This window comes from Euprymna scolopes, chromosome 27 (genome assembly GCF_053919585.1).
Source record: "Euprymna scolopes isolate OS-2025 chromosome 27, ASM5391958v1, whole genome shotgun sequence".
In the NCBI taxonomy this organism is placed as follows: Eukaryota; Metazoa; Mollusca; class Cephalopoda; order Sepiida; family Sepiolidae; genus Euprymna; species Euprymna scolopes.
In genome coordinates, this window is record NC_136508.1 from 70,554,302 (window position 1) to 70,580,474 (window position 26,173).

The 26,173-nt window shown below is 32.4% G+C and overlaps 1 protein-coding gene across 2 annotated transcripts in view; it reads left to right on the plus strand.

The window, feature by feature from the left end:
- The window catches only part of LOC145248914 (uncharacterized), a 62,806-nt gene extending 49,435 nt beyond the window's left edge, over positions 1-13,371 (plus strand). The window contains exons 4-5 of one of the 2 annotated variants that reach the window (XM_080110697.1): positions 8,940-9,080; positions 12,903-13,371. In XM_080110697.1, the coding sequence (XP_079966823.1) occupies positions 8,940-9,080; positions 12,903-13,166 (405 nt within the window). In that variant the 3' untranslated portion in view covers positions 13,167-13,371. The remainder of the gene's footprint in view (positions 1-8,939; positions 9,081-12,902) is intronic. The other variant, XM_080110698.1, reaches the window with a different exon arrangement.
- The last annotated feature ends 12,802 nt before the right edge of the window (positions 13,372-26,173 follow it).

Here is a 26,173-nt window from a genome sequence, read left to right on the forward strand (position 1 = left end):
GCACCCGTCTAGCAGAAAACACTATCATTAATTTCCCCCACTCTTTATCTGTGCCTAAATCTAAAAGTAGATTCCATAAGCAAAGCTTCTTTCTTAGAACTGCGTGCCTATGGAATTGTTTTCCGTTTTCCTGCTTTCCAGCTAACTACAATATGGTTGTCTTCAAGTCCAGCGTAAACAAGTTTTTGATGAGCCGTTCCATATAAGTTAACAAATTTACCGAATTTCCATTACTAACGATTGCTATATTTTCCATTTTCTACTGTAAACTCTTTAGCCCTTATCTTCGCGTGGCCTCTTGGCCTTGATAAGTGCTGATGTCTATGTAAAAAATCATCACGTGATCAAAAGGGAAGTGATAACTGAAAGTAATCAAATAAACTGAGACCCACACATAAGTTTAGAGATATATGCATATATATTAAATACAACAGTCTCGGTTGGTATTACAAAACCTGCCTTTAGGGGTAAAAGAAGATATAAATAACGACTAGAGCGCGTACCAGTCAGACCTTCATTGAAAGTGTGTGAAAAGTGCTGTAAACTTGGGAAGATGTTTTTTTCTTACATAGGGTCACCACTTATGAAGGACAGCTGGCCGCTAGAGGACAAGGTTTATTGAGTGTATAGTAGTCTTTGGGATAATTTCGTAGTAGTAGAAATTCGGTAACTTGGATTACTTAAAGGGACGATAATCAAGAACTTGATGCGTTGGACTTGAAGACAACCAAATTGTAGTCAGCTGGAAAAACAAACAAACGGAAGAGAGTTCCACAGTCATGCAGTTCTAAGAAAGAAGCTCCGTTCATGAGATCTACGTTTCGGTTTAGGCACAGATAAAGAGTGAGGGAAATTATTAACAGTGGTTTAAGCTAGACGGGTGTTTTTCGTGAAAGTTTAGCGAGGGGGGGCATAAATTGGAGCTCTTACGAGCACTTGCCGTGGAAATAATGATAAAGTAGAGACAGGCTCGCAACGTCTCTTCCGTGGGAAAGAGTTTGCAGGAAAGAGAAAAGGGCTTCCCCGCAACTAAGCTACGAAGTCTATTTTGAACTCTGTCAAGGCAAGGATATGTTGCTTTTAGCAGCTCCTGCCCATACATAGCAACAGTACTTCATCATTGAACGTAATTGGCTCATATAGATAGAGAATTTGTATCAGCAGTGAGATATCTACTGCAAGAACCTCACCATTTTTTCAGCGACCTTGACAACAGATTTGATGTACGTGTTTTATTTCAGATCAGGAGTAAAGGTCAAGTTTGTCGAAACATGGAGCCACCCCAAGACGAGAGCCATTCATTTAAGTTCATGCCAGATGGGGATCAGAGCGTTCATGGCGTAACGATATAAGCTTGGTTTTAGATGCATTAAAAGTAACCAACCACCTCTTTCTCCATTACACTATGTGCTCAAGATCAGAGGAGAGAGAATCAGAGAGCACTTCAATTCTAGAGAAAAGAAACGTAAACTCCCAGCGAGAACTCAATTGAATTGTACCTATTTACTATGCCTCCCCACGGGACAGAGTTAGACACCAGGGTCGTTTTTTAACGTGGAGAATTGTAAGTCGCTGCTGCGATAAACCAAATAAAACGATTTGTTGTCACTTGAACTCTAAGCTCCATCACTCGTAATTTTCTGACTTGAAATCACTTATTTTCATTAAAAATTCAACGAGAACACAGAGACTTTAATTGAGAGCTGATGCACTATATATAACTGAGATTAAAATACAGTCTGTCCAAAAATAAACGAAAGAGTTGAAAATCTTTATTATTTTACCATTGATGATATTTTTTTTCTTTATTTCAGATATCTTACATATAATATTTTGAAAATCAATTTTGCATGAGTATAGCATTGAACAATGTATACAAGTTGTGAAATTGTTTTACCAAAATAAGAGGTTAATTGTTTTGACGTTAAGAAGTTATCAACGGCATTGTCAAATGGCCAGAACATTCCCCAGACTTGACTACCCCCAACTTTTTCTGATGGGGATATCTTGAAGAAAGTGTCTATATTAACACATCCCAAGAATTGAAGGAAAACATCAGGAACATAATAAGAGAGTTAAATCGCAATCCAGATATTCTACAATCGGTCATGAATAATGTTTTGAAAAGAGCGAAAATATGCGAAGTTGAAGACGGACAATATTAAAATACATTATTTCACATAAATAAATATTGTTTAAATTTTGCATTTTATTTTATAAAATTTTCCCAATATCTTAGTCAGATGGTGTTAGAGTTACAGAAAGATATTATGAACAATAATGGATCTATTCAAGTTTAAAATGTTTCAGTGACATTTTGGACACCCTGTACAAAAATGTATGTTCAAAGAAGATTCGCTATCATCATTATGGTTCATCATAGCACTGATGCTAACCATATACAAAAAAAGGGAGCAAGCTGGATACAATTTCACTGATACAGAGTAAAGAATGAACCACCTGATGTGCATAGATGGCCTGAAACTGTTTGTGAAAATCAAGAAGGAACTAAAGATGCTAGTAAACACAACCAGAGTTTTCAGCCAGGACATCCGAATGAAACTTGGTATGGAAAACTGCGCACTGCTGATCACGAGAAGGACAAAACTGGAGGCAACCGAAGGCATGGAGATACCCAAACAGAATATTTTAAAGATAAACAATTAATTGCCTGCTTTAGTAAGAATTCCAAAGGGCTATATTTTCGCAAAATTTATTTTTAACATTAAAGTGTCATATATAATTGGAGCGAAGCTAATAGGCTGGGAAAACTGGTCGAGTATGAGTCGGAAATAACAATTTAATTGGGCGAAAAGATCAAAGATTTTGCTATTGCTCGTTTGCATAGGAGTCGCTAATAATAGTGCTAATCCCACCTCGTTGTTTATATTCACATGCACTCAAAAGTAACAGAACAATGACAGCCATTATATATATATATATATATATATATATATATATATATATATATATATATATATATATATATATATGAAATAAAACAAAAAATAAAATTTACCAAAATGATCCAAGATGGTAAAATTAAAGTATATTATAAATATTAAAGAATTAATATTTATAAAATTATCTCAGCCAGATGTAAAAGCTCGATAAAAACAAATAGGAAATAGAGCTTATAATATGAGCAAACAGTTAATAAAATATGTTAAAAAACACTTTGAAATGAGTTAAAAACATATTTAATCTGAAAAGGAAACACTAGATAAATGGATAGTCCTTAATATGCGGAGTTTCGAAGAAATATTTTCCTTCTCATCAGAGGGTAGGAATTAGCAAAATGCGGGATTGTATTTTGCATGCAGAAGTATTTGATGAAACAACAAGTAAGTCAAAGATCTTACATGAAAACAAAAAAAAAAGTGAAGCAGAGGGAATATAGTGAAGAAAAAGGTGATTACACATGAATGGATAGTCTGGTGGAAGATAAAAAATCCAGTGATCGTTAAATCCAAATGTAAAACTTCAAGAAAGTTAAAAGAATTTCCATTGTACAAGTAAAATCCCTCTGATGAGAAGGAAAGTATTTCTTCGAAACTCCGCGGATTAAGGACGATCCATTTATCTAGTGTTTCCTTTTCAGATTAAATATGTTTTTAACTTATTTCAAGGTGTTATTTTACATATTTTATTAACTATTTGCTCATATATATATATATATATATATATATATATATATATATATATATATATATATTGTTGATTATTTAACGATAAATACGGCTAAATAGCGGCGTCGCCTCGAAGCTCATTTTTATTTACTTAGAAAGTCCTCCCTAATTTATTTGGACGTATGTAATATTTTATTAATTTTTTTATTTATTATTTTTAAAACAGTAATCTACCTACATGCATGTTTCAAGGTAACTACGCTGTTTCTAGAAATCGAAACATGTGTATCACAGTTCAGCGCTTTTATCTGTTACGCCATGTACTCCTGGATGATATTACAGTTTATTATTATAGTTTATAAATTTAGATTTCTTGTTTTTTTAAAACAATAAATGTACCGGAAAGCTCATTTTTATTTACTTAGAAAGTTGATCATAATTTATTTGGAGATATATAATATTTTTATTTTTTTAATAAATTTTAAAGCAGTAACTGTAATACACGTGGTCCGGCGTTGGATTCCTAGAAACAGTCAAGATACGCTGACGAGAGGTAGTTAGCTTGAAACCTGCATGTACGTAGATTACTGTTTTAGAAACAATAAAAAAAATTATATAGGTCCAAATAAATTATGGGCGACTTTCTAAGCGAAAAAATTGAGCTTCGAGGGAATCCCCTAATTAACCGTATTTATCGTTAAAAAAACTCACTATGAAATCTAAATTTATTAAAAAAAAAAAAAAAGAAAAAAAGTAAAATCATATAGGAGTTCATTACGTAACGGGTAAACGCGTCGGACTATGATACACATGGTTCGGAGTTCGATATCTAGAAACAGTCAAGCAACCCTGACGACAGGTAATTACCTTAATGTATGCACGTGGATTACGGTTGTAATAATAATATTATTATTAATAATGATACTATATATATATATATATATATATATATATATATATATATATATATATATATATATATATATATATATATATGTATACTCGGGTTTTTATTCAAAAGTAATGGACTAGTGAATTCAACGAGGTTGTTAGATAGTGCTCAATAAAAAGAGCTGATAATACTTGTTTATTGTTATGTAAACATGTTTACATCCCGCTACTACAAACAGCCACTTGTTTCAATCAAACAACAGATATCATATAGCAACTTGACTATTCAAATGTTCAATGAATAATCATTAAAATAAAGATTATTCATTGAACATTTGAATAGTCAAGTTGCTGCCTGATGATATCTGTTGTTTGATTGAAACAAGTGGCTGTTTGTAGCAGCGGGATGTAAACATGTTTATATAACAATAAACAAGTAATATATATATATATATATATATATATATATATATATATATATAGATATATATATTTCAGGGCAAATATTTGTGAGTACTCGTAACAGAAACCATAAAAGTAACAAAAATGAAGAGAAAATTAAAAAGGAGTACCTCAGACGAAACAAGAAAAGTTTTAGAAACTAAACTATATAGTAGAAACCTAATAAAAAGTATAAACACATGGGCAGTGTCCATAGTAAGACAATCCGTTTATAGGTTGGACTAAAGAAGACCAGAAAACCAGGAAACGTATGGCCATGCACAATGCCTACACCCAAAGAATGATGCTGTCCGAGTCTACGTAAAAAGAAAATAAGGAGAAAGAGGACTGATCTGTGGATGGTGTGAATGACATAGAAAAATGAAAAATGACATAGAAAAAAATACATAATGCAGAACATTAAAAAGATAATTATCGTAGCAAGGGACCCAGAAAAAATAACAAGACAGGAAACAAATAGGAAATGTAGAAGACGGGAACAAAAAATGGGAAGGGAAACAGCTTAACAAACGATTCATAGGATGGTAAAAGATTAGACTAACTTGGATATTTTGACATGGATACGAAAAGAAACTTAAGCAGAGAAACGTAACCCCTAATAACAGCTGCACAAGATAATGCAATTTAACCAGCCACATCCAACCAAGGATTGACAAAACACACATACACAAAAACAGTAAATGCAGATTCTGTGGACAAAGAAACGAAACAATAAATCAGATAATAAATGAATGCAGCAAACAAACCTCCAGAATTATAATAATAGATCAAGTAGAGAAGGCAGTACACAAAAAAATTATGCGAACAAATGCATCCGGGACAAATGAACAAATGATACAAGCACGGAATTGCAGCAGTATTTTGATAATAAACCTAACAATATCCTATGGAGTATGGACGTACTAACAGATAAACCCATCCAGGCAAAAAAAAAAAAAACGGATGTTATGATTGTTAACAAGAAAGAAAAGTTTTGCTAGATTGTGGATTTTTCCGTTCCCGCAGACGCAGAGTGAAGATCAAGGAGACAGACAAGCGGGGCAAATATACAGAACTGGCTAGGGAAATCAAAGGGGTATGGAAGATAAAGAAATAGCACTAGAGTCGCAACCAAAAAACTTTAGAAAAAAGAATGGGAGAAATTAGTAGAGACGCATGGTAGAAAAAATAAAACGGATAACAATAATGAAAACGCCTGAAATATTAAGAGAAAACCCTTGAATGCAGAAAGTTATGCACATGAAATGCAGGCGCTATCGATACATACAGAAATGTACCGGGGGGGACGCATAGAAACACGATAAAATCCCTTCAAAACGTATTGAGGTTATATGAGAAAATAAAGCTGTGTATGCATTAAAAATCTTTCTTTTCTGTTTCTTATGCTATACATTCGTACATTAGGGGTCATTTCGAGATAAAAGTTTATTTACTGCACCCATCTGAACTAGAGAAAATCGTAATTTAAATGCGTATGTCTCGTGTAAATAGCTATGAAGAATATGACACATGGCTGACGTTCAGTAGGCCAACAGGCAATCAAAAAATCAGATCGAGCGTACCGGAAATCGAAATGAGACCAAATTGATAACTCGGAAATTCTAAAAGAAACAATTTAAACAAATTTTATTTTCTACTTTTATCTAGACTAAATGCAACAAAAAAAAAACAAAAAAAAAACAAAAGAAAGCATGAAAAATAATTAAAACAATTCATTTTTCTTTTTTTCAAATGTTTATTTTTTTCCGTTTCGGTTGCTTGTATTAACATTAAAAATTGTCTAAATTGTTTTTCATTTTAAATTAAAAATACATTTTCTCGTACTTAAAATGTAACTTAAAATTATTTTTTTTAATTCTAAATAAGTAAACATGATTTTAAAAATATTAACGATTAAAGTTTTTTCCTTTTAAGTTTCCCAATTGTCAGCTTATTCCGAGTTGTCAATTTGGTCTCATTTCGATTTTCGGTACGCTCGATCTGACTTTTTGATCATCTGTCGGCCAGTAGAACGTCAGCCATTTTTCATTTCTTCATTAATTATTTACACGAGCCATACATATTTTAATCATGATTTTCTCTAGTTCAGATGGGTGCAGTAATTAAACTTTAAACTCGAAATGACCCCTAATGTTCATATGTATAACATAAGACAACTCGTTATGCGTACACAGCTTTATTTTCTCATATAACCTCAATACGTTTTGAAGGGATTTTACCAGAAACACCACATCGAAATAAGAACACTGAAACTATAATTGTAAATAAACTTACTTACCCACACCTCATAAAAGTGGGGGGGTGCATCAACAAAAATAGGAGGGGGCGCTTTGTTAACTATTTTGTGCTTTTATTAAACAATTTACACAGAAAGTTTTTAAGATCGGGAACTGAATCTGACCAAACACCGTTGACTTTGTTGTCGGGTATTCTTCTTTATTACCTAAATATCCACTATTCAGCATTTATATAGTACCAGAAAATGTTTACAAGTGAAATGAAAAAAACATTTTGCCAAGAAAAAATAATAATTATTAGTAATTATTGAAAAAAAGACAACGTTTTTTTTTCATTTTAAAAATATATTTATTTTTTATTAATTCGTGTTTGAATCATTTTGATGGAGTTTTGTTCGGTAGGTTTTGTCCGATCACCGAGTGACAAGCATCTATCGTTTCAACCAACTCAGTGTACTAGAGAGAAGTTGCTTGGCCTTGTGGCCAAGATCAAATCACAAACTGTTCCGGCAGATACTACAAGCTAAGGCCATATGTGGCGGCAACCCCACATATAAGACCTCGGTCAATGTAGGGGGAACCCTACATACCAATTGTCACTATCCAGCTCCCCTACTCCCTGGGGAGTTGGTCCCCATTTTCCCTTCACTTCTCACATTAAAAATCGGCCTTGTACCTAATTTGCTCGGTGGGGGAGCAAATAAATACCCTGTTCCAGCAGATATAGCAATGGTCTTTACCATATGTAGGATTGCCCCTACATATAAGATCATTGCTCTTGTAGCAATCAGTTATTAGTCAATGTAGGAGAAACCTTCATACCAATTGTCACTATCCAGTTCCCCCACCCCCAGCGGAGCTGGTCCCCTCCTCTTCCCTCTCCACTAATTTAAAATACAAAATACATAACTTACTTTTTGTAAATATGATTTAAAAATTCCATTTTAGTTTCCCTTTCTCTTATTTTATTGTTGCAAACGTTTAAATAAGAGCTGGATTAAGATCGAAAAAGGCATATAAACGTGTGTATATTCGATTAAAAAAAAAGTAGTACAGATTATGTAAATCAATTTAATATTACGCATTAATAGAAAGAGAAAGAAAACACTTCATTACACTCATAAATTTAGGATAGCGACATATAGCTGAAATGGCCGGGATGTAAGTTTAATATCTTTTTAGTCTCGATAATAGTCTAAAAATAAAATAAAACAAAATACTAGTAGGAACTCACTAATAATAAATGTTATCTTAAATGGATTTCCCCCAGTAATTATTCTTTTCGGTGCTTCTATAGAATTCGAACCTAACCAAACCGACTTTTACCTAACTACGCTAAGGAGGCTTAGCCCTATTTTAAACTAGAGTAATGGTAACTCAGACCGCACTTTTCGAACGATCCTAATTTTTCGTTGTCAAAGTGCCATTTATACTAATTCATTTATTTATGCCATTTTTACAGGTGCCATCTTTACTGTGCCATTTTTACCGGTGCCATTTTGACCGAGTCATTTTTTCCGGTGACAATTTTACCAGTTACATTTTTACCAAACACCACCTGAAATATAATTGATCCCTGATTTTAAATGATGTGATTCCTGAGAAAAAAATTTTTTTTTTAAGAATTTGTTTATAGTACAGAGTATATGATGACTATTTTAATCTAAAGATCTCATATCGCTCTTCCTATTGAATGACGTGAATTTGTTTTTAATTCTAGGTGGAAAAACGACAGAAACAATTTGAATATGCCAAAAAAGTTCACGAAACCAATAAAGCAGCGTTGAAAAGCAAACGACCACTCAGCCCTCCAAAACCGCAGAGATTTATCACAGAGGAACAACAGAACCGTCGAAAATTGGTAATTATTAATCTACCTTTAAGAAAAGAAAATTTGACCCCTTTCTGTGTAATCGAAAAGCTACAAAAAATGATGATAAGCCGGCTTTCAAAACAATGTCCCCCTATCAGTTTTCCGCCATTAATGCACGTACCATACTAATAATCAAATATTAAATATTTAATTATTTTAAACTAACAGTTAAAAGAAAATTAAAGATCATGATAGCGAATTTAGATTTTAAAAAATGGCAGACTATTGATAAATCAGAAAAATGACACAAGTTAAACTATAGATGAAAATTTCGTTAATTTATCAAATTTTCATTGCAATGCAATAAGAGAACTCATTAAGATGTTTGTCAAACTTAACAGAATATTATATTTAAATTTAAAAGTAGATTAGCAATTTTTCTATCCTACCCCTTGAACAAAAATTAAATTCTACCTATTTAGACGATTTTAAAATCGGCATCAAAACTGGTAATTTCGGGAATTAAATACAACATCGGTAAATACACTACCGACCATAAGTTTAGGAACACCCGATCTTTTCATAAAACGTTCATTTTGAGCTGAATCGAATTCACCGAGTTTGTATTGCAAACGTCCAGTTAAAAAATATATTCTGTTCAAGTGAAATCAGTATGAAATAGGTTTGAAAGCCGAATTACAACATACTATGCATGGTCCCACGCGAATGCACAGTGAACGAAGCATAAAACTAAGTTCAGCATTTACCCCCCCCCCCATTTAGCCGCCAAAGTCCCTAGGGGACGTCAAATCCTTGTGAAAATGAACAAACAGTGCAGTTTTAGGCCTTATCATATGTGAATTTGAGTTCTGCACCATGCATGAAAGGACTATGTCTATCATTTGCGCTCCCCCTTCATTTAGCCCCAAAAGTACTCAAGGCCTTAACATATTTAAATTTAAGTTCAGCACCGTACAAAATTGCTAAATAGACAAACACAGAAAATCGTAGATTAATATGGTAAAATAGCCCCCAAAATGTAGTGTTTTTATTAGCCCTAAAAGTGCCCTTGGTGCACACCCAAGAGTTATCGCGAAGTATAGACAAACAAAATCACATAGAAATCAGTTGGTTACAAGTTTTCAGAAAGTTTTATAAAAATCTAAGGCATCGATTTTTTTAAAATAAGCATAAAAGTATCAATTTTCGCCATTTTAACCCGAAAGGCACCCCTAGGGTGACCGGAGCTTTCCCGGAAAATCCGTTCTAATACCTTTTTACTCATATCATATTTAATGTTTGTGCAAAAATTCCCAAAATTTTCAAAAATATATATATGAGCAAACAGTTAATAAAATATGTTAAAAAACACTTTGAAATGAGTTAAAACATATTTAATCTGAAAAGGAAACACAAGATCAGTGGATAGTCCTTAATCCGCGGAGTTTCGAAGAAACACTTTCCTTCTCATCAGAGGGTAGGAAAATGCGGAATCGGGTTTTGCGTGCAGAAGTATTTGATGAAACAACGAGTAAGTCAAAGATCTTACTTGAAAACAAAAAAAGTGAAGCAGAGGGAATATGGCAAAGAAAAAGGTGATTACACATGAATGGATAGTCTGGTGGAAGATAAAAAATCCAGTGATGGTAAAATCCAAATGTATAACTTCAAGAAAGTTAAAAGAATTTCCATATATATATATATATATATATATATATATATATATATATATATATATATATATATATATATATATATATATACATATATATATGCATATATATACATATATATATATATGCATATATATACATATATATATATGCATATATATATACATATATATATATATATATATATATATATATATATATATATATATATATATATATATATATATGGTGGCCCATAAGTCACTTTACGGTTTGAAAATCAAATTACTTTTTTCTTAAATGAATGTATTTAATTCTTTTTTATTACACAGTTTATAGTGTGGAAATTTGTTCTGACTTAATTACGAAAGATAATGTCTCTTAAGTAGCCTCCATTCTCGGCTTTGTAAAGTCTAGCTCTTTCTAAGCTATTCTTTATGACAGTTCTTAACATCGGAAGTTGTAGGGAAAGAATTTTCTGCGTATGTTTGGCTTAAGTTCTTGGATTCTTCGAGGGTTATTTGCATACACTTTGTCTTTAAGATATCCTCAAAGCCAAAAGTCTAGTTCTATCAAATTAGATGAACGTGGAGCCTATTCAAAATCGAAATTTCAAGAGATTTTCCAACCCTTAAACATCACAGTTAACAATTGCATTGTTGCTCTAGCTGTATATGCAGTTGCTCCATTTTGTTTGCCACCAATACCCTGTCATGTTTACTACCTGAGGTTGAACAAATTCAATAGCATATCTTTTAAGAGGATATTGAACATTGAAATGGCGCATTGCAACAATTGAACGTCCATTTTCAAAGTGAAATTCAATTATCCTTACTCGTTGTTCTTTTGTCAACCTATCTATACAAAATAATTCCAAAGATTCTAAAAAATTCAGAAAAGAGAAATTAAAATATATTAATAGAAAAGAAGTTATTGAATTTTAAAAATGTTAAGTGACTTATGGGCCACCTCGTATATATATATATATATATATATATATATATATATATATATATATATATATGTATATGTATCATATATATATATATATGTATATGTATCATATATATATATATATATATGTATATGTATCATATATATATATGTATATATATATATCATATATATGTATGTATCATATATATGCATATATAATATATATATATGCATATATATATATATATATGTATATATATATCATATATATGTATGTATCACATATATGCATATATAATATATATATATATATATATATATATATATATATATATATATATATAGTCATCCGCATGCAGTACTGTTTCGCAGCTCATCAGTGCGGCTAGACAAGCAACTACCTCAAGCCACGATCGAAACCCGATCGCCCAAACGACAATCGGGGCTTATAACCGTTTCGCTATACGGGTGCTGCTATGCGGGTAGTGAATTAACAATGTTTTTGCATTATCCAAATACCTAAGCTTTATTTGGTTACACAAAGAGCATCGCTTCATATGCTAATGGTAATTCGTATATCACTTCCCATATGAGACAGAATCTTTTTAAAAATTTGTTCTTAGAGAATAAATCTAAGTGGTCCCAAACTTATGATGAGTAGTGTATCTGAATCTGGGAAAATGCTGAAGTCGTCCCATCACTAATTATTACTTAATTGTGGAAAGCACATTGGCATATCGAATTAAAAATAATTGTGTACGAGCATTTGTCAATAAGAAAGATGTATCCAAAATGAGTGCCACAACATCGCGTCGACGATTCCTTTTTTTTTTTTCTGTTTAACTCAACAAAAAGTAATTAATGCTACAATTACGTGAAAGTCAATAAAACCTAAAATCGGCAATTCACTTCGGGGTCAAATCAGCAGTCATGTGAGCGAAGAGTAGCAGATGAAAACCGTTTAAAGCGATCAAAGACTTAGAGACTAGTGACAAATGCACCAACCAAGACGTGGAATAGTACTGCATAAATGGACGAATAGTGGTTTTGCAGAAATATATGATATAAGATATTCACATGTGTGAGTAATTTGTTTACACTGTAAAGGGAGTCTATCTTTTTTTTGCGGCAACGTTTACAATGTTTTCAATGTATTTGTCCTAATTCATGTTCGGGTAATTGCTATTATTTAAAAACTGGATGAAAATAATTTAATTTTTATTCGTTTTTTGTTTTTTTCGAAATTATATTTCTGTTGACATCCGATATATTTTATTTGCAGGCGATTGAATATGCCAAGTCAGTTCCAAAACCTGTAGTGAAACCTTCTGAAGAACAAACAGGTGATAAGATCCACGCTGAGCAAAGAGCACGCGAGAATCCGTTGCCAACCATCAGTCCAGAGAAAATGAAGACGAGTGAAAAGTCTGTAAAGTTTTTACGTAATTATGAAGACCTTGAACAATTGTGTCTACGTCACGAACAAGATAAACGGAATGCCGAAAATATCCGCAAGAAGATCATTCCACCAATAGCTTTAAAATAATAATAAAAAAAACAAGCAAAACGCTTTCTTCTATCATGTCTACAAATTAAATCAGAAATTCGATTTCACATTGGATGAGTGCATTACTCGGTTTCATATTCACTTCCGGTTACAGGCATCATATTCCCAGTTTGATTTCTGAGAGGGTTCGATTTTGACGACTCTAAAAATGTGCATACTGGATTTTTATTTACCAAAAAAAAAAAACACTCAAACAAGCACAAAACTAACAACATTGTTATCGATAAATCGTTGCAGAGCCGATTATTCAGATGACTAAATTTATTTTGATTAATAATATACAAAAAAAAAAATATATATATATATATTTACGAAGAGCCTTACTCTGGCGTAGTCCTGGACGCTTGTATATCCATTGTGAAACGATAATCGCGTCTTTGGGTATTTTCAAGAACCACAATAATTGTAATATAAATTGTTTATACATGTTACGTTTTAACGAAATAAGAAAATGAAGTATATTAAACGGACGTGCATGCATATTAAAATGGAAATAAATCAGACATTGAGGATTATTAAGATCACCCATATCAAATGCTAACTTAACACATGACAAGTAGATAAAAATTTAGAAAAACAAACTTTTATAACAAAACATTTTTATATCTTCAACTTTATAAGAATATAAAAGTTATTTTCAGCCAGTACGTGTCCATTTATACAGACTCGTGTTTGGTAAAGAAAGTTGAGTCGAAAGGCTTAGACAGCTTAGAGATGTGTTTGCCGGTATGGTCTAAATTAAACTAATATGCATACGTAATTTAGAGATAGTGTAGTATTGTGTATGTGTGAATTACCTTTGTTTTGTTAGTGTGTATGTTAGTGTGTATGTGAGTTTGTATGTTAGTGTGTATGTTAGTGTGTATGTGAGTTTGTATGTTAGTGTGTATGTTAGTGTGTATGTGAGTTTGTATGTTAGTGTGTATGTTAGTGTGTATGTGAGTTTGTATGTTAGTGTGTATGTTAGTGTGTATGTGAGTTTGTATGTTAGTGTGTATGTTAGTGTGTATGTGAGTTTGCATGTGAGTTTGTATGTGAGTTTGTATGTGAGTGGGTTATAAGGCATTTCTATTCGCCTTACTTCCGCTAGTTTATAAGAATGTGCACGCGAGAGGAAGAAGGATACATTCTTGAATACTTGGAAGTGAACCGGCTGGAAAAATTTGATTTCGTTGGCCAAATCACTGTTCTTATGAGTTTGGTTGATTTAGTATAAACTTGATACTATTTTTTTGTGTTTAAAACGATTTTCGTTTGTTGAAAATATTGAGTTAACACATCCCTTTGAAAACACCATTTCCTTCTGAAAGTGAAAAGGAAAGCGTATCGAAACAAATTGGCAAAAGACGGTGGTTTTTCAAGCCATTCGATCTTTAGCTTTCGTTTGAATCGTATTTCCTTTTCAAGTTCGACCACCAAAGACAGACCTCTCTCCTCTCATCCTCTGTTCACTACCCCCCCAGATTGCAACTACTTCACCGAAGACCTCCACTGGGTAACTTTGGGACACTAAGTTTTTCACAAGACCATCTTTTCTATTCCTGTTCTTTCTTTCACTTTTGACACAATCCCTTTTTCATATGTATTAAACCCTTTTGTTGGTTTGTTCTCTTTTTGGAATCGGGTTCTCATTTTTAGGTGGGTACAATAATGCATGGGTACAAAAACACCATAATAAAAGATTAATTTGCAACACAAAAGCGCGGAGTAATTGACACCTTTCTAAGAACAAAACAAGATACATTTCTATATTAGAGCAACTGACTTTATTAGTGACTTCCTCTTCAGGAAGAAAGAAAAAAGTGAAAGGAAAAGAGTAAGCTGACCTAACAAAGAAAGGAAAGGGAGTAGCTCATATAAGCTGGGTATCTTTTGTGTGTTTGTTTTTCTTACACATTATTTTTCTAATCTATCGCATTGCTTTCCGTAAGTTATCGTAAACAGTTCACGGAAATTACCGAACAATCGTGTATTTTATTCTCTAATAAAAGACAGTTGATCGTTACTTGACTCGATTAAAATTTGTATGAGATTAAAAAGCATTTAATTTCTGCGGAAGAGAAAATACTTATCACATCTACGTCAATTCAATTGTATAATAGGGACTCTACGATTAGCTAAACTATCGCAACGCTTGATTTTCGCACACCCTTATATATAGAATGAACGGTTCATCTAATATTGTAATTTTTATCCTGAAACAAAATTTCAATTTACATTTTAACGCAAATAAATTTTAAAATTTGTCCAAAATTTTTTCGATGGCGATCATTTTTATTTTGGAAATTTAATTATAAAATTATCTTCTAGTATATTTGAACACACAAGCTAATGCAATTCTTTTTCTTTATTTTTCGATGAGAATTGATAATTTTGATTATTTGGATTATTTGACATACTCTTCTTAGTTTGGTTGTTATTCTCACAACATTTCGGCCGATATAACTTCTGACCATCTTCAGGTGTATGTTGTCGAACTCCGCAATTATCCGTGGCGTAAAGGATAATGTCCTTAGTAACATTCAGTTCTCCGAGACAATCTTTTGTAGGTTGGGGGCTGAAAGTTCAATCGCAGGGGCCGACGATACTAGGAATACAATTGCAAATTACATAAACTTTTATCCGGTCATTTCTTACGGAACAAAAACATGCTATCATCTTGGATTAAATGAACGGTTCCATACAGACTCTCGAGTTCGACAAAATGATTTTTGAGTTCGACAAGATACACCCGAAAAGGTTCGGAGATTACATCGGCATTGACACTGTAAGGATAATGGCTAGGACGAGAACAGTCGTTCGAATAATTCAAATAATACAATATAATCCCGTTGGCACACAGATAGATAAACAAAGTTAAGCAGTGTAAAACCTAGTCAGTGATTAGATAGTTGACTATTTCAAAATGTCCGACGCTGTATGCAATATTAGTTCATAGTAGTTTGGAAACTCGAAAGCTGGCTATTAATTTAAAACTACAACGAACAGTCCGATAGTGTTTGTGTTGCAATTAAAAAAAAACAGACAAGTAGAAATTCAATTATTTCAAGTAGAATAAAAAGGCGAATACAAGAAAAAGATTAATGCTATTCATTGGTAATATTTTAATACATGTATGTGACTCTAATAAAAGCATGTCTGTAGCTTAAATTAAAATTTAGTGCTAGTCTATATCTCCTCAGCCCAGTAAGAACAAAAGTAAAGAAAAAAAATATTTATGATATACGCACTGTGATGGAAAAGAAAATGTTGTACACCCAAAATCATGTTAATTGATCAAGTAGTTCTGTTTTTTATGAAGAAAATCAGTTTTTAATCGATTAATTGGAATTCGTAGGCATTACGATTATGTATGAGACTGATTTTAGACTTTACTTCTGAAATGTGTTTTAAGGGGGGGGGTGTTAAACAGCAATTAATTTGAGTTTTCAAATGCGCAAATTCTCATGTTAATTAATAGCTTTCTAAAGGTAAGAGTGAATTATCTGGAGTTATCTCCCTTGTTCTTTAAACTTAATTGCAAGTAGACGTTGAAAGATTCGTTGTTTAGGCATAAAATTTGACTTTGTTTTACTTGTTGTAAATAAATGTACCCACTTGATGTGATATTGATGTACAATATTTTCTTTACGTTACGAGTACGCACGTTATAAATATTTTTTTTTATTTCTATTATATGTTTTTATTTTTAATTATTTTTTTGAATTTTGCACCTAAAATTTCTATCTGTTTGTCTCTCTCCCCCCTCTCTCTCTCCCTCTCTGTCTCTCTCCCTCTCTCCCTATCTGTCTATCTCCCTCTCTCTCCCTCTCTGTCTCTCTCCCTCTCTCTTCCTCTCTCTCCCTCTCTCTCTCACTTTCTGTCTGTCTCTCTCTCCCTATCTGTCTCTCTCCCCCTCTCTCTCTATCTGTCTCTCTCCCTCGCTCTCTGCCTCTCTGCCCCTCTCTCTCCCTATCTGTCTCGCTCGCTCACTCTCTCTCGCTCGCTCTCTCTCTCTCTCTCGCTATCTGTTTCTCTCCCTCTATCTCCCTCTCTGTCTCTCTCCCTTTCTGTCTCTATCTGTCTCTCTCCCTCTCTCTCCCTCTCTCTCTCCCTATCTGTATCTCCGCGGCTGTCCGCTAAAATACTTTGTTTAACAAAAAAGGGAAACATGTGGTTTTGCATTTCCCCGGCAAATTTAAGTATATATGCGAAGTGTTTAGAGGGAGGGCACTTAATGTATTATCTAGACGGTAAGTGTAGTAATAAAATTGTTTACATTCTTTGTGACCTGCACATACCAGGCAAGTTTTTTTTTTATTTATACGGAAAACTCATATCAAATTTATTTTTGTTTGTATGCGTAAAAAGGATGGTCATATTTTTTTAATCACAAATCTGGATTTAAAAAAAAAAAATTTATTTGACAAAGTAAAACTACTTTAGCCAATTGAACCATTAAATCCAAGTAACAGTTTCAACACTTAAAGAAGTGAAATTAGGACTTTATTACGGGAAAAATCGAAAAAAATTTCAATTCAACTCGATTTAAGAAAATCAGAAAATGCATTATCTTACAGGGCGACTTGGGGCGCATAAAATCCCTCAAACTCATCACAATTGTATCATCATAGTGATTCATTGAGAATCAAGGCTTCACCCTTCTCCATGACTGCATTTACCCACACATAATATTTTGAACGAACTGCTCTAATTCCCATTTTTTTAGGCAATCAATTTTATATGTTAAAAAAAGGGGGGGGGGCGTAATTCCAGCGATATATGTAAAATATTGTAACGGACTCTATATTACAATTGAACCTAAAAGTCTATCGTGACGATATGAACAGAGATGTTTGCAGTTATTTTACTTGACAAGACTTTAATAAAATACTGATAGCAACGAAAAAGAGTAAATGTTCTAATACCTATGTCTATTTATAGTTGTGTGTGCTGCTGCTGCTACGGTGAAATCTCGATCATAGCAAGGTGTGAAAATGAATGCAAGGGAAATAACTCTAAATCTAAAGTATCTCTTAAAAATAAATGCAAGGGAAAGAACTCTAAATCTAAATTATATTAAGAATTGCTTCCCTTGAAAATATACCCCCCTTTTTTTTATCGTACAGCATAGAAATTTAATTTACTATTTAAAAAATATCGATTATCAGGATTTTAAGTCATGGCAGCGAAATTATCTTACATTTCGATTCGGTAAAATATATAATAATTGACTTTTCATACTTTCAAAACATTACAATAATTTTCAATGACGATGTCATATATACTTTAAAAAATTAAACGCCATTATTTCTCATTTTAAATATAAATGCATCATAATGCATTTTCCTTAGAAACGCTCGTAAAATTGACTGAAAATGATTAAAGTTCGGGGCCATTTGCATTTATCTAAGAACAAAATCGCTGATTTTTTTCTATAAAAATAAAACAGTAGATGCCTGTTTGTCTATCTGCCTGTTTATGTATAAATATTTGGTACTTGAACAATTTAATCATAACATTAAAAAAAAATGAAAATATCGAAAAAAGGTGATATTGTACGTATGGAATGAAGATATCCGAAATAAAAATTCATTTAATTTCATCTTGTAGTTTTTTTTTGTTTTTTGTTTTTTACAGCGAATTTAAAAAATATTAAATTAAATTTCTATGCATATGATTAAAAAAAAACAAAAAAAACAACAGTCCATTTTCAAGGGAAGTAATTTTTACTTTACATGTTAGAGTTATCTTCCTTGCATTACGATTGTTATGATACTGAGCAAAAGGTTCAATTTTTAGGAAGAAAAACAAGTATTAAAGCTGGGGAGGAAGTGTCGGCGCTTTAAATTGAGTTATCTCTCCTTGCCATGTTAAAACATTCAAAAATGGCTACGGTCAATGCGCTGTCATAAAAAAAACCTGTTTTTCCGCTGTATAATAATAATAATAATAATAATAATAATAATAATAATAATAATAATAAACTACTCGATCAAATTAAGTGAAAATTTTTTTCAGAGATCTACAGTCCAAAATGGATACGTACAATATAACACCTTTCCTCGATATTTTCATTTTGTAATGTCTTGATTAAACTGTATAAGCAACAAATATTTAACCGATAAACTCTTAAACTACTGGTCACATAACACTGAAATAAACAGGAAATAGTAATCACACACCAAGGATTGTATATAACGAGTAAAATCTTTGTTTGGATGGATGAATAACGCACACAGACATATATCGGCAAGTTGAAATGCAAAATGTTTATTTCAAGTTGTTGACATTTTTTTCATCTCTTTCTGCATATGACCAAACATAAATTCAAGTTGTTTAATATAAAACCCTTTTCTATCTATCTGTTGGTAGCTCAATCGATAAGAGACACGGCTGGAACGCTAAATTTGGTTTCGATTCTAGTTGATGACACTCTAGTCATTTTTATTAAACTTTTAAAATCATTACTATTTATTAGGTACAATATAATATTCAATATAGAATTAACTCTGTAATAATAAAAATGAAATCTGCATGAATTAAAATATGTTTAAGCGTATTTTACTATCCGGCAAAGCCTTGTGACCCCTCCCCCAACTGCTAGTGTTTAAAATAATTATTTTATTACACTAAAAGTTGAGTTAATAGAAGTTTGCTTCCCCAAACATTTCTTTTACTTATGTGCGTTAAACACACAAAATACATTGTAAAATGTTCCTCAGTTTTGGGATTGAGTTATTTTTTTATTTTTTCTTACACAGTGATCACACTTATCAAGGCCCGGAAGCCACTCAGGGATAAGGGTTATTGCAAGTACATTACGTTAGTGTGGAGATTTGATGAAGTGTTTACTGAAGGGGGCGGTTCATTAGGAATTTGTTAACATTGGACTTGAAGACATCCAAGTTGTAGTCCGGTGGGAAGCAGGCAGACGGAGCAGAGTTCCACAGGCGTGCAGTTCTAAGAAAGAAGCTTCGTTCATGGAATCCGCGTTTTGATTTAGGCACAGATATTGAGTGGGGGAAATTTTTCACAGTGGATTCAGCTAGACGGGTGTTTTTCGTGAAAGATTGGCGAGGGGGGGGGCAGAGATTTGAGTTCAGATGAGCACCTGCTATGGAAATAACGATAAAATAAGGATAGGCTCGCAACGTCTCTTCTGTGGGAGAGAGGTTGCAGGGTAGAGAAAAGGGCATCCCCCACTAAGCCACGAAGTCTATGTTTTAAAATAAATGTACAATTTAATCACCAAGTGACTGATCTATTATTTTCTGTCAATTTTTCTCACCCTCTCTCAATGTTGTTTGACCGTTCTAATTTACCATGCATCTTTCTCTTCATCTATCTCTTCCCGCTCCCCCTCTCTTCTCTCACTATCCTTTCTCTCTGTTTAGACAACATAAAAAACTCTTATTATAAAATAAAGAAAGTATCATCACAAGTGATAATACTATTTAATATAGAGAGATAGATAGATAGATAGATAGAGAGAGAGAGAGAGAGAGAGAGAGAGAGAGAGAGAGAGATTAACACATTTTAATGAAAGTTTCAGTATTTATTAAGTAATGATCACGGAATATGTTGAAACCATGATTATTTTTTAAATCTTACTGAAAATATTATTTTTTGTAAACAAAAAAACATTTGTATTAAAGTTGTTCTAAATACTGAAAAAAGTTGTAGTTTTAAATACTGGAAAAAAAAACGCATTAATTTAACTTTGATTAGTTTATTATGAAAATAAAGCATCGTAGTTTAGTTGTAACAATTAAAATAAAAATAAAAATAAAAATTTTCATGAAACATTACGAAAAAAACTCTAAATTCTTTGTTAATAAATATCGTTATTACTCGAATTGCTGATACAAATTATAATAATTATCTTTCGAACACAATACAAATTTAGATGTTACTAAAAATGTAATTATGATAAGCCTCTTTTAAAAAATAAGTGGGGGTCCGATTTTGTGGCGCTATTTCTGGATTTGATCTTTATCTAAGGGAGATAACTAGAATTTACTAAGAAAAAAATATTTTGTTGTAAATAATTTAGAGCCGATTTAGGATGCTGAAAGAACAAGGGAACAAATTTCTGAAAATTTCCATTATTTCAGGACGCTGAAAATAAATATTTTTATTAAATTATATAGAGTTCATCTTTCGAAAAATGCTGAAATGATCAGCAGAATAAGGAAACAATGAAAAAGTGACCAATAATAAACGAGTGAAATAACGAATTAAAATGAAAATTTTAAGTAAAAAGCTAAAATTTCAAGGAAAACTTGTTAATTAAGGTAAGCAAAATAAAAAGTAAATATAATAAAACCACATTAATTAACAAAATACAATATATATATATATATATATATATATATATATATATATATATATATATATATATATATATGTATGTGTATGTAAACTTATCAATTAACTTTAAAAAATCACATAATGTTTGCTAAATGTCAAAATGACACGATAGATTACTTTCCCCGTTTGGGCTGAACAGATGCAAAACTGTTTTTTTTATACAAAATGTTTCATTTTAATTAAGTATTTGTCGTATTCAAAAATAAAAAAAAATGAAATTTAGGAAGTTTCTTTATTTCTGATTTTCTTTATAACATACAGCGAGGGTTGACGAGATGTAACTCTTTTTTGAAAAACAGGCAATAAGTAAATAAATGTACCTTTTTTTCAAATTTAATTAAATATTTCATATATTACAAATTTAATTAAATATTTCATATACAACAAATGTAATCAAATATTTTATATATTACAAATTTAATTAAATATTTCATATATTACAAATTTAATTAAATATTTCATATATTACAAATTTAATCAAATATTTCATATATTACAAATTTAATTAAATATTTCATATATTACAAATTTAATCAAATATTTCATATATTATAAATTTAATTAAATATTTCATATATTACAAATTTAATCAAATATTTCATATATTACAAATTTAATTAAATATTTCATATATTACAAATTTAATCAAATATTTTATATATTACAAATTTAATTAAATATTTCATATATTACAAATTTAATCAAATATTTCATATATTACAAATTTAATTAAATATTTCATATATTACAAATTTAATCAAATATTTCATATATTACAAATTTAATTAAATATTTCATATATTACAAATTTAATCAAATATTTTATATATTACAAATTTAATTAAATATATCACATATTACAAAGCTGAAATTTAAGAATTTTCTTAATTTCTAATTTTATTTATTAAATACAGAAAACACCTTTATCATATTAATACTTGTAGTAGGTAAACATTTTTTATTGGCTAATCGGCAGACAACTTATCATCATTCGTTGTTCGAAAGATGAACCTTATAATTTTTATAAAAATCTTCCTTTTCGGCGTCCTGACAAAATAAATTTGTTTCTATTAAATAATGAAGTTTCTTCGTATCAAGAAACTAAATGTGTTACCTTGTTCTACAAATCATTTCAGCGTCCTAAATCAGCTCTAAATTATCCGCAACAAAATAACATTATTTCCTAAATTCTAGTTATCTCCCTTAAATAAAGACAAATTCCTGAATTACTCCCCTCTTTTTTTTGGTTTTTTTTTCCAGTTATTTTAGCTAGTACTTAGTAATTCACAAAACACTTATAGGGGAAGTAAAGGAACAACACCTGGTTACGGTGTAGAGTAAGGAGTGATGGCCCTTGAAAAAGAGACAAGGAAGAGAACGAGTTTGAACATCGACAAGAGAACACGTGTTAACGGCCAGGGTAGAGACAGAGTTTGGACACGGGTAGAGCTTGCACGTAAATTCTCGCCTCGTGAAACAATATCGGATGAAACAGAGTATAACTCTAGGCTGATTGATTCCCCCGACTCAGCCGGTAAACCCACTATTGAATTGAATAATGTTTGATTGTGTTATTCGGTATTGCAGTGTTGTCAATTGTTTGTGTTTGTCAATAAATATTTGTCTACTGTACTTGTGTTACATTTAGTATTTATTCATGATGGTAGGTAGATTTGTTTGAACCTTAACAGGTACCACAGAGGTGACCCCAACTAGCAAAGTAGGATACGCATAGCAACATGTGCCGTTTTTATTTAATAAGAAAGGGGAAACGCGTAAATTAAAAAGTTATTTCTTCTTCTTTCAAAATAATAATAAGTAAATGAATAATCCCTAACATGAATCCCGGCGTCAAAGTAGTTAAAAATTAAAATTAGGATTGACGTACGAGTCAAGTAAATTCATAAAAAAAAACAAAACAAAACAAAACAAAACAAAACCTTTTCGTATGTAAGTTAATTAGGAAAATAAAGACTTCTTACATTTTTCTGCCGAGATTTATTTTATACATGTATTGTTATCATTTCATCGGTATATATACATTTTTCTCGTTAAAGCATATAAATATGGCCGACCAATTTCTTCCTTAACTCGCGCTTGACGCCTGTCTCGTAATTGGCTGCTGTAAACAGTACGTTACACTCTGCCTTCCTCTTTTTCTGCTACTACTATTACTAATATATAGTGTACTGTGTCGCCCAGCTAACTATCGCTGTAGGAAAGACGAAAAAACCCCCACAACAAACGTATAAAAATTAATTACAAACTGATTGGAAATGGCGTCGCCTACATTCAGGAACAACACCGGGTTACGGTTTAGAGTAAGGAGTGATGTCCCTTGAAAAAGAGACAAGGAGGAGAACGAGTTTGAGCATCGACAAGAGAACACGTGTTAACCCCTGTGGACATAACGCCCAGGGTAGAGACAGAGCTTGGACACGGGTAGAGCTTGCACATAAATTCTCCCCTCGTGAAACAATATCGGATGAAGCAGAGTAGAACTCTAGACTGAGTGATTCCCCCCCCCCCCCTACTCATCCGGTAAACTTACTATTGAAGTGAATAATGTTGTATTGTGTTGTTCGGTATTGCAGTGTTGTCATTTGTTTGTGTTTGTCAAATTCTCCCCCCCCCGTGAAACAATATCGTTGAACGGATGTACGGAACGACCCTGCCTTGTTTTTCGCACAATTGGATTTATATTTTAGGCAGAAGGCGATATCCAGGCAGACTGATAAGTTTTGCCACGTGACGGCTATTTTACCTCAGGATGTTATCACTGAGGTGAGAGAGTTAATTATATCTCCTTCCATCTGAGAAACCATATGACATTCTCCGGGAAAGAGTGACAACGGCTGTGTCAGTTTCTGTACAGGCGAATCTCACAATTATTAGAACAGGAAACTCTGGGGGATAGCACGCCGTTACAGTTTCTAAAACACCTACACCAATTCTTAGGCTTAGTAACTTTTCATCATAGGTTCTCTCCCTACCGTGCACAAGTACTTTTACCATTGAAAAGTTTGTTTATAAATGTGAAGGACTGTGACATTGCACTTACAGAGCATGCAGTAGGAGCATTCAACAAGATCAAGACTGTGTTGCAGGAGACCGTCAAATTGTCTCACATTTCATCGAATTATGAACTTGCCTTGCTGTCTTCCTCGGACAAATGTTCACCCAAGGCGATTCGCCAGATGGATCATATCTTCGATCATATCCTCCAATTTACATCGGATATCCGGGACGGGCAGGAATGGCCAACTACAAACGACACCACCAGAAAGGAGTCAGTGGACGTGAAAGCATGTTTCCTCTTACATGTGGATAAAAAAAAACCATGGAGATGAAGAACCCTAATCCTACCTTACACGGTAGAACCAATCCACAAAAGTGAGACCTCTAATCCTTCCGTACACGGTGGAGTCAATCCACAATGGTGGGACAAGTACATCGTATTCTAAAGCAATCCTTATATTTTTTTACGCACGAAGAGGGATGCCATTTTAAACCACTAAACACCATGGCAGAAGATATGATACTGGAGATAATGGCCCCGAGAAAGAAAGGAAAAAAAATAAAAAGACGCAGTCAGGTGACAGGTCAGAAGGCCGGCACATTTAAAATATTTCGTGTCTATGTAAATAAAATTAAACTAATTGCTCATTTTTCAGGTACTCCGTATTTTTGTGGGGAGTATTGTAGGGGAATAAAAGGAACAGCGCCGGGTTACGGTGTAGAGTAAGGAGTGATGTTCCTTGAAAAACACACGAAGAGAACGAGTTTGAGCATCGACAAGAGAACACGTGTTAACCCCCGTGGACATAACGCACACGGGGAGAGACAGAGTTTGGACCCGGGTAGAGCTTGCACACAAATTTTCTACTCATAAAACAATGTTGGACGAACCAGTGTAGCACTAGACCGATTGATTCCCCCCACTCAGCCTGTAAACCAACTATTGAAGTGAATAATGTTTTATTGTGTTGTTTGGTATTGCAATGTTGTCACTTTTTATGTTTGTCAATAAATATTTGTCTATTGTACTTGTGTTAGATTTAGTATTTATTTATGCTGGTAGGTAGTTTTGTTTGAACCTTAACTACCACACACTCGTGAAACGTTCGAGACGATTATCCAAGGAAGGTAACTAGCATTGACTATACAAGATAAGCATTTTTTTAATGTAAGAATTATTTGAAACACTACAATTATCCATGGCATAATCAAACAAATGTAAGTTAAAAAATACCTCATATGCACAAGTGCATAGTCCCGAAAATTGCCAAATCAATTTACGAAAAGGAAATTAAAAAATACGCTAAATAAAAAAACGTATCCTTTTCAAACTACAAAATAAATAAGTATTTTATTAGTGACAGAATGAAAAAAACGAATACTATACCTTAACCACAAGAACAGGTAGTACTGGAAAATGCCGAAACAGTTTACGAAAATGAAACAACTTAATTAACAAACTCTAAATGGAACAAACTACTAATTTAAATGATAACAACAAAAATGAACACACGAATCCTGTGCCTGACCACAATAAACGATAGTCCCGGAAATTATCGAAACAATTTACGAAAAATCAACAAATAAACTAACAAACAAAAATATGAAATACTTGA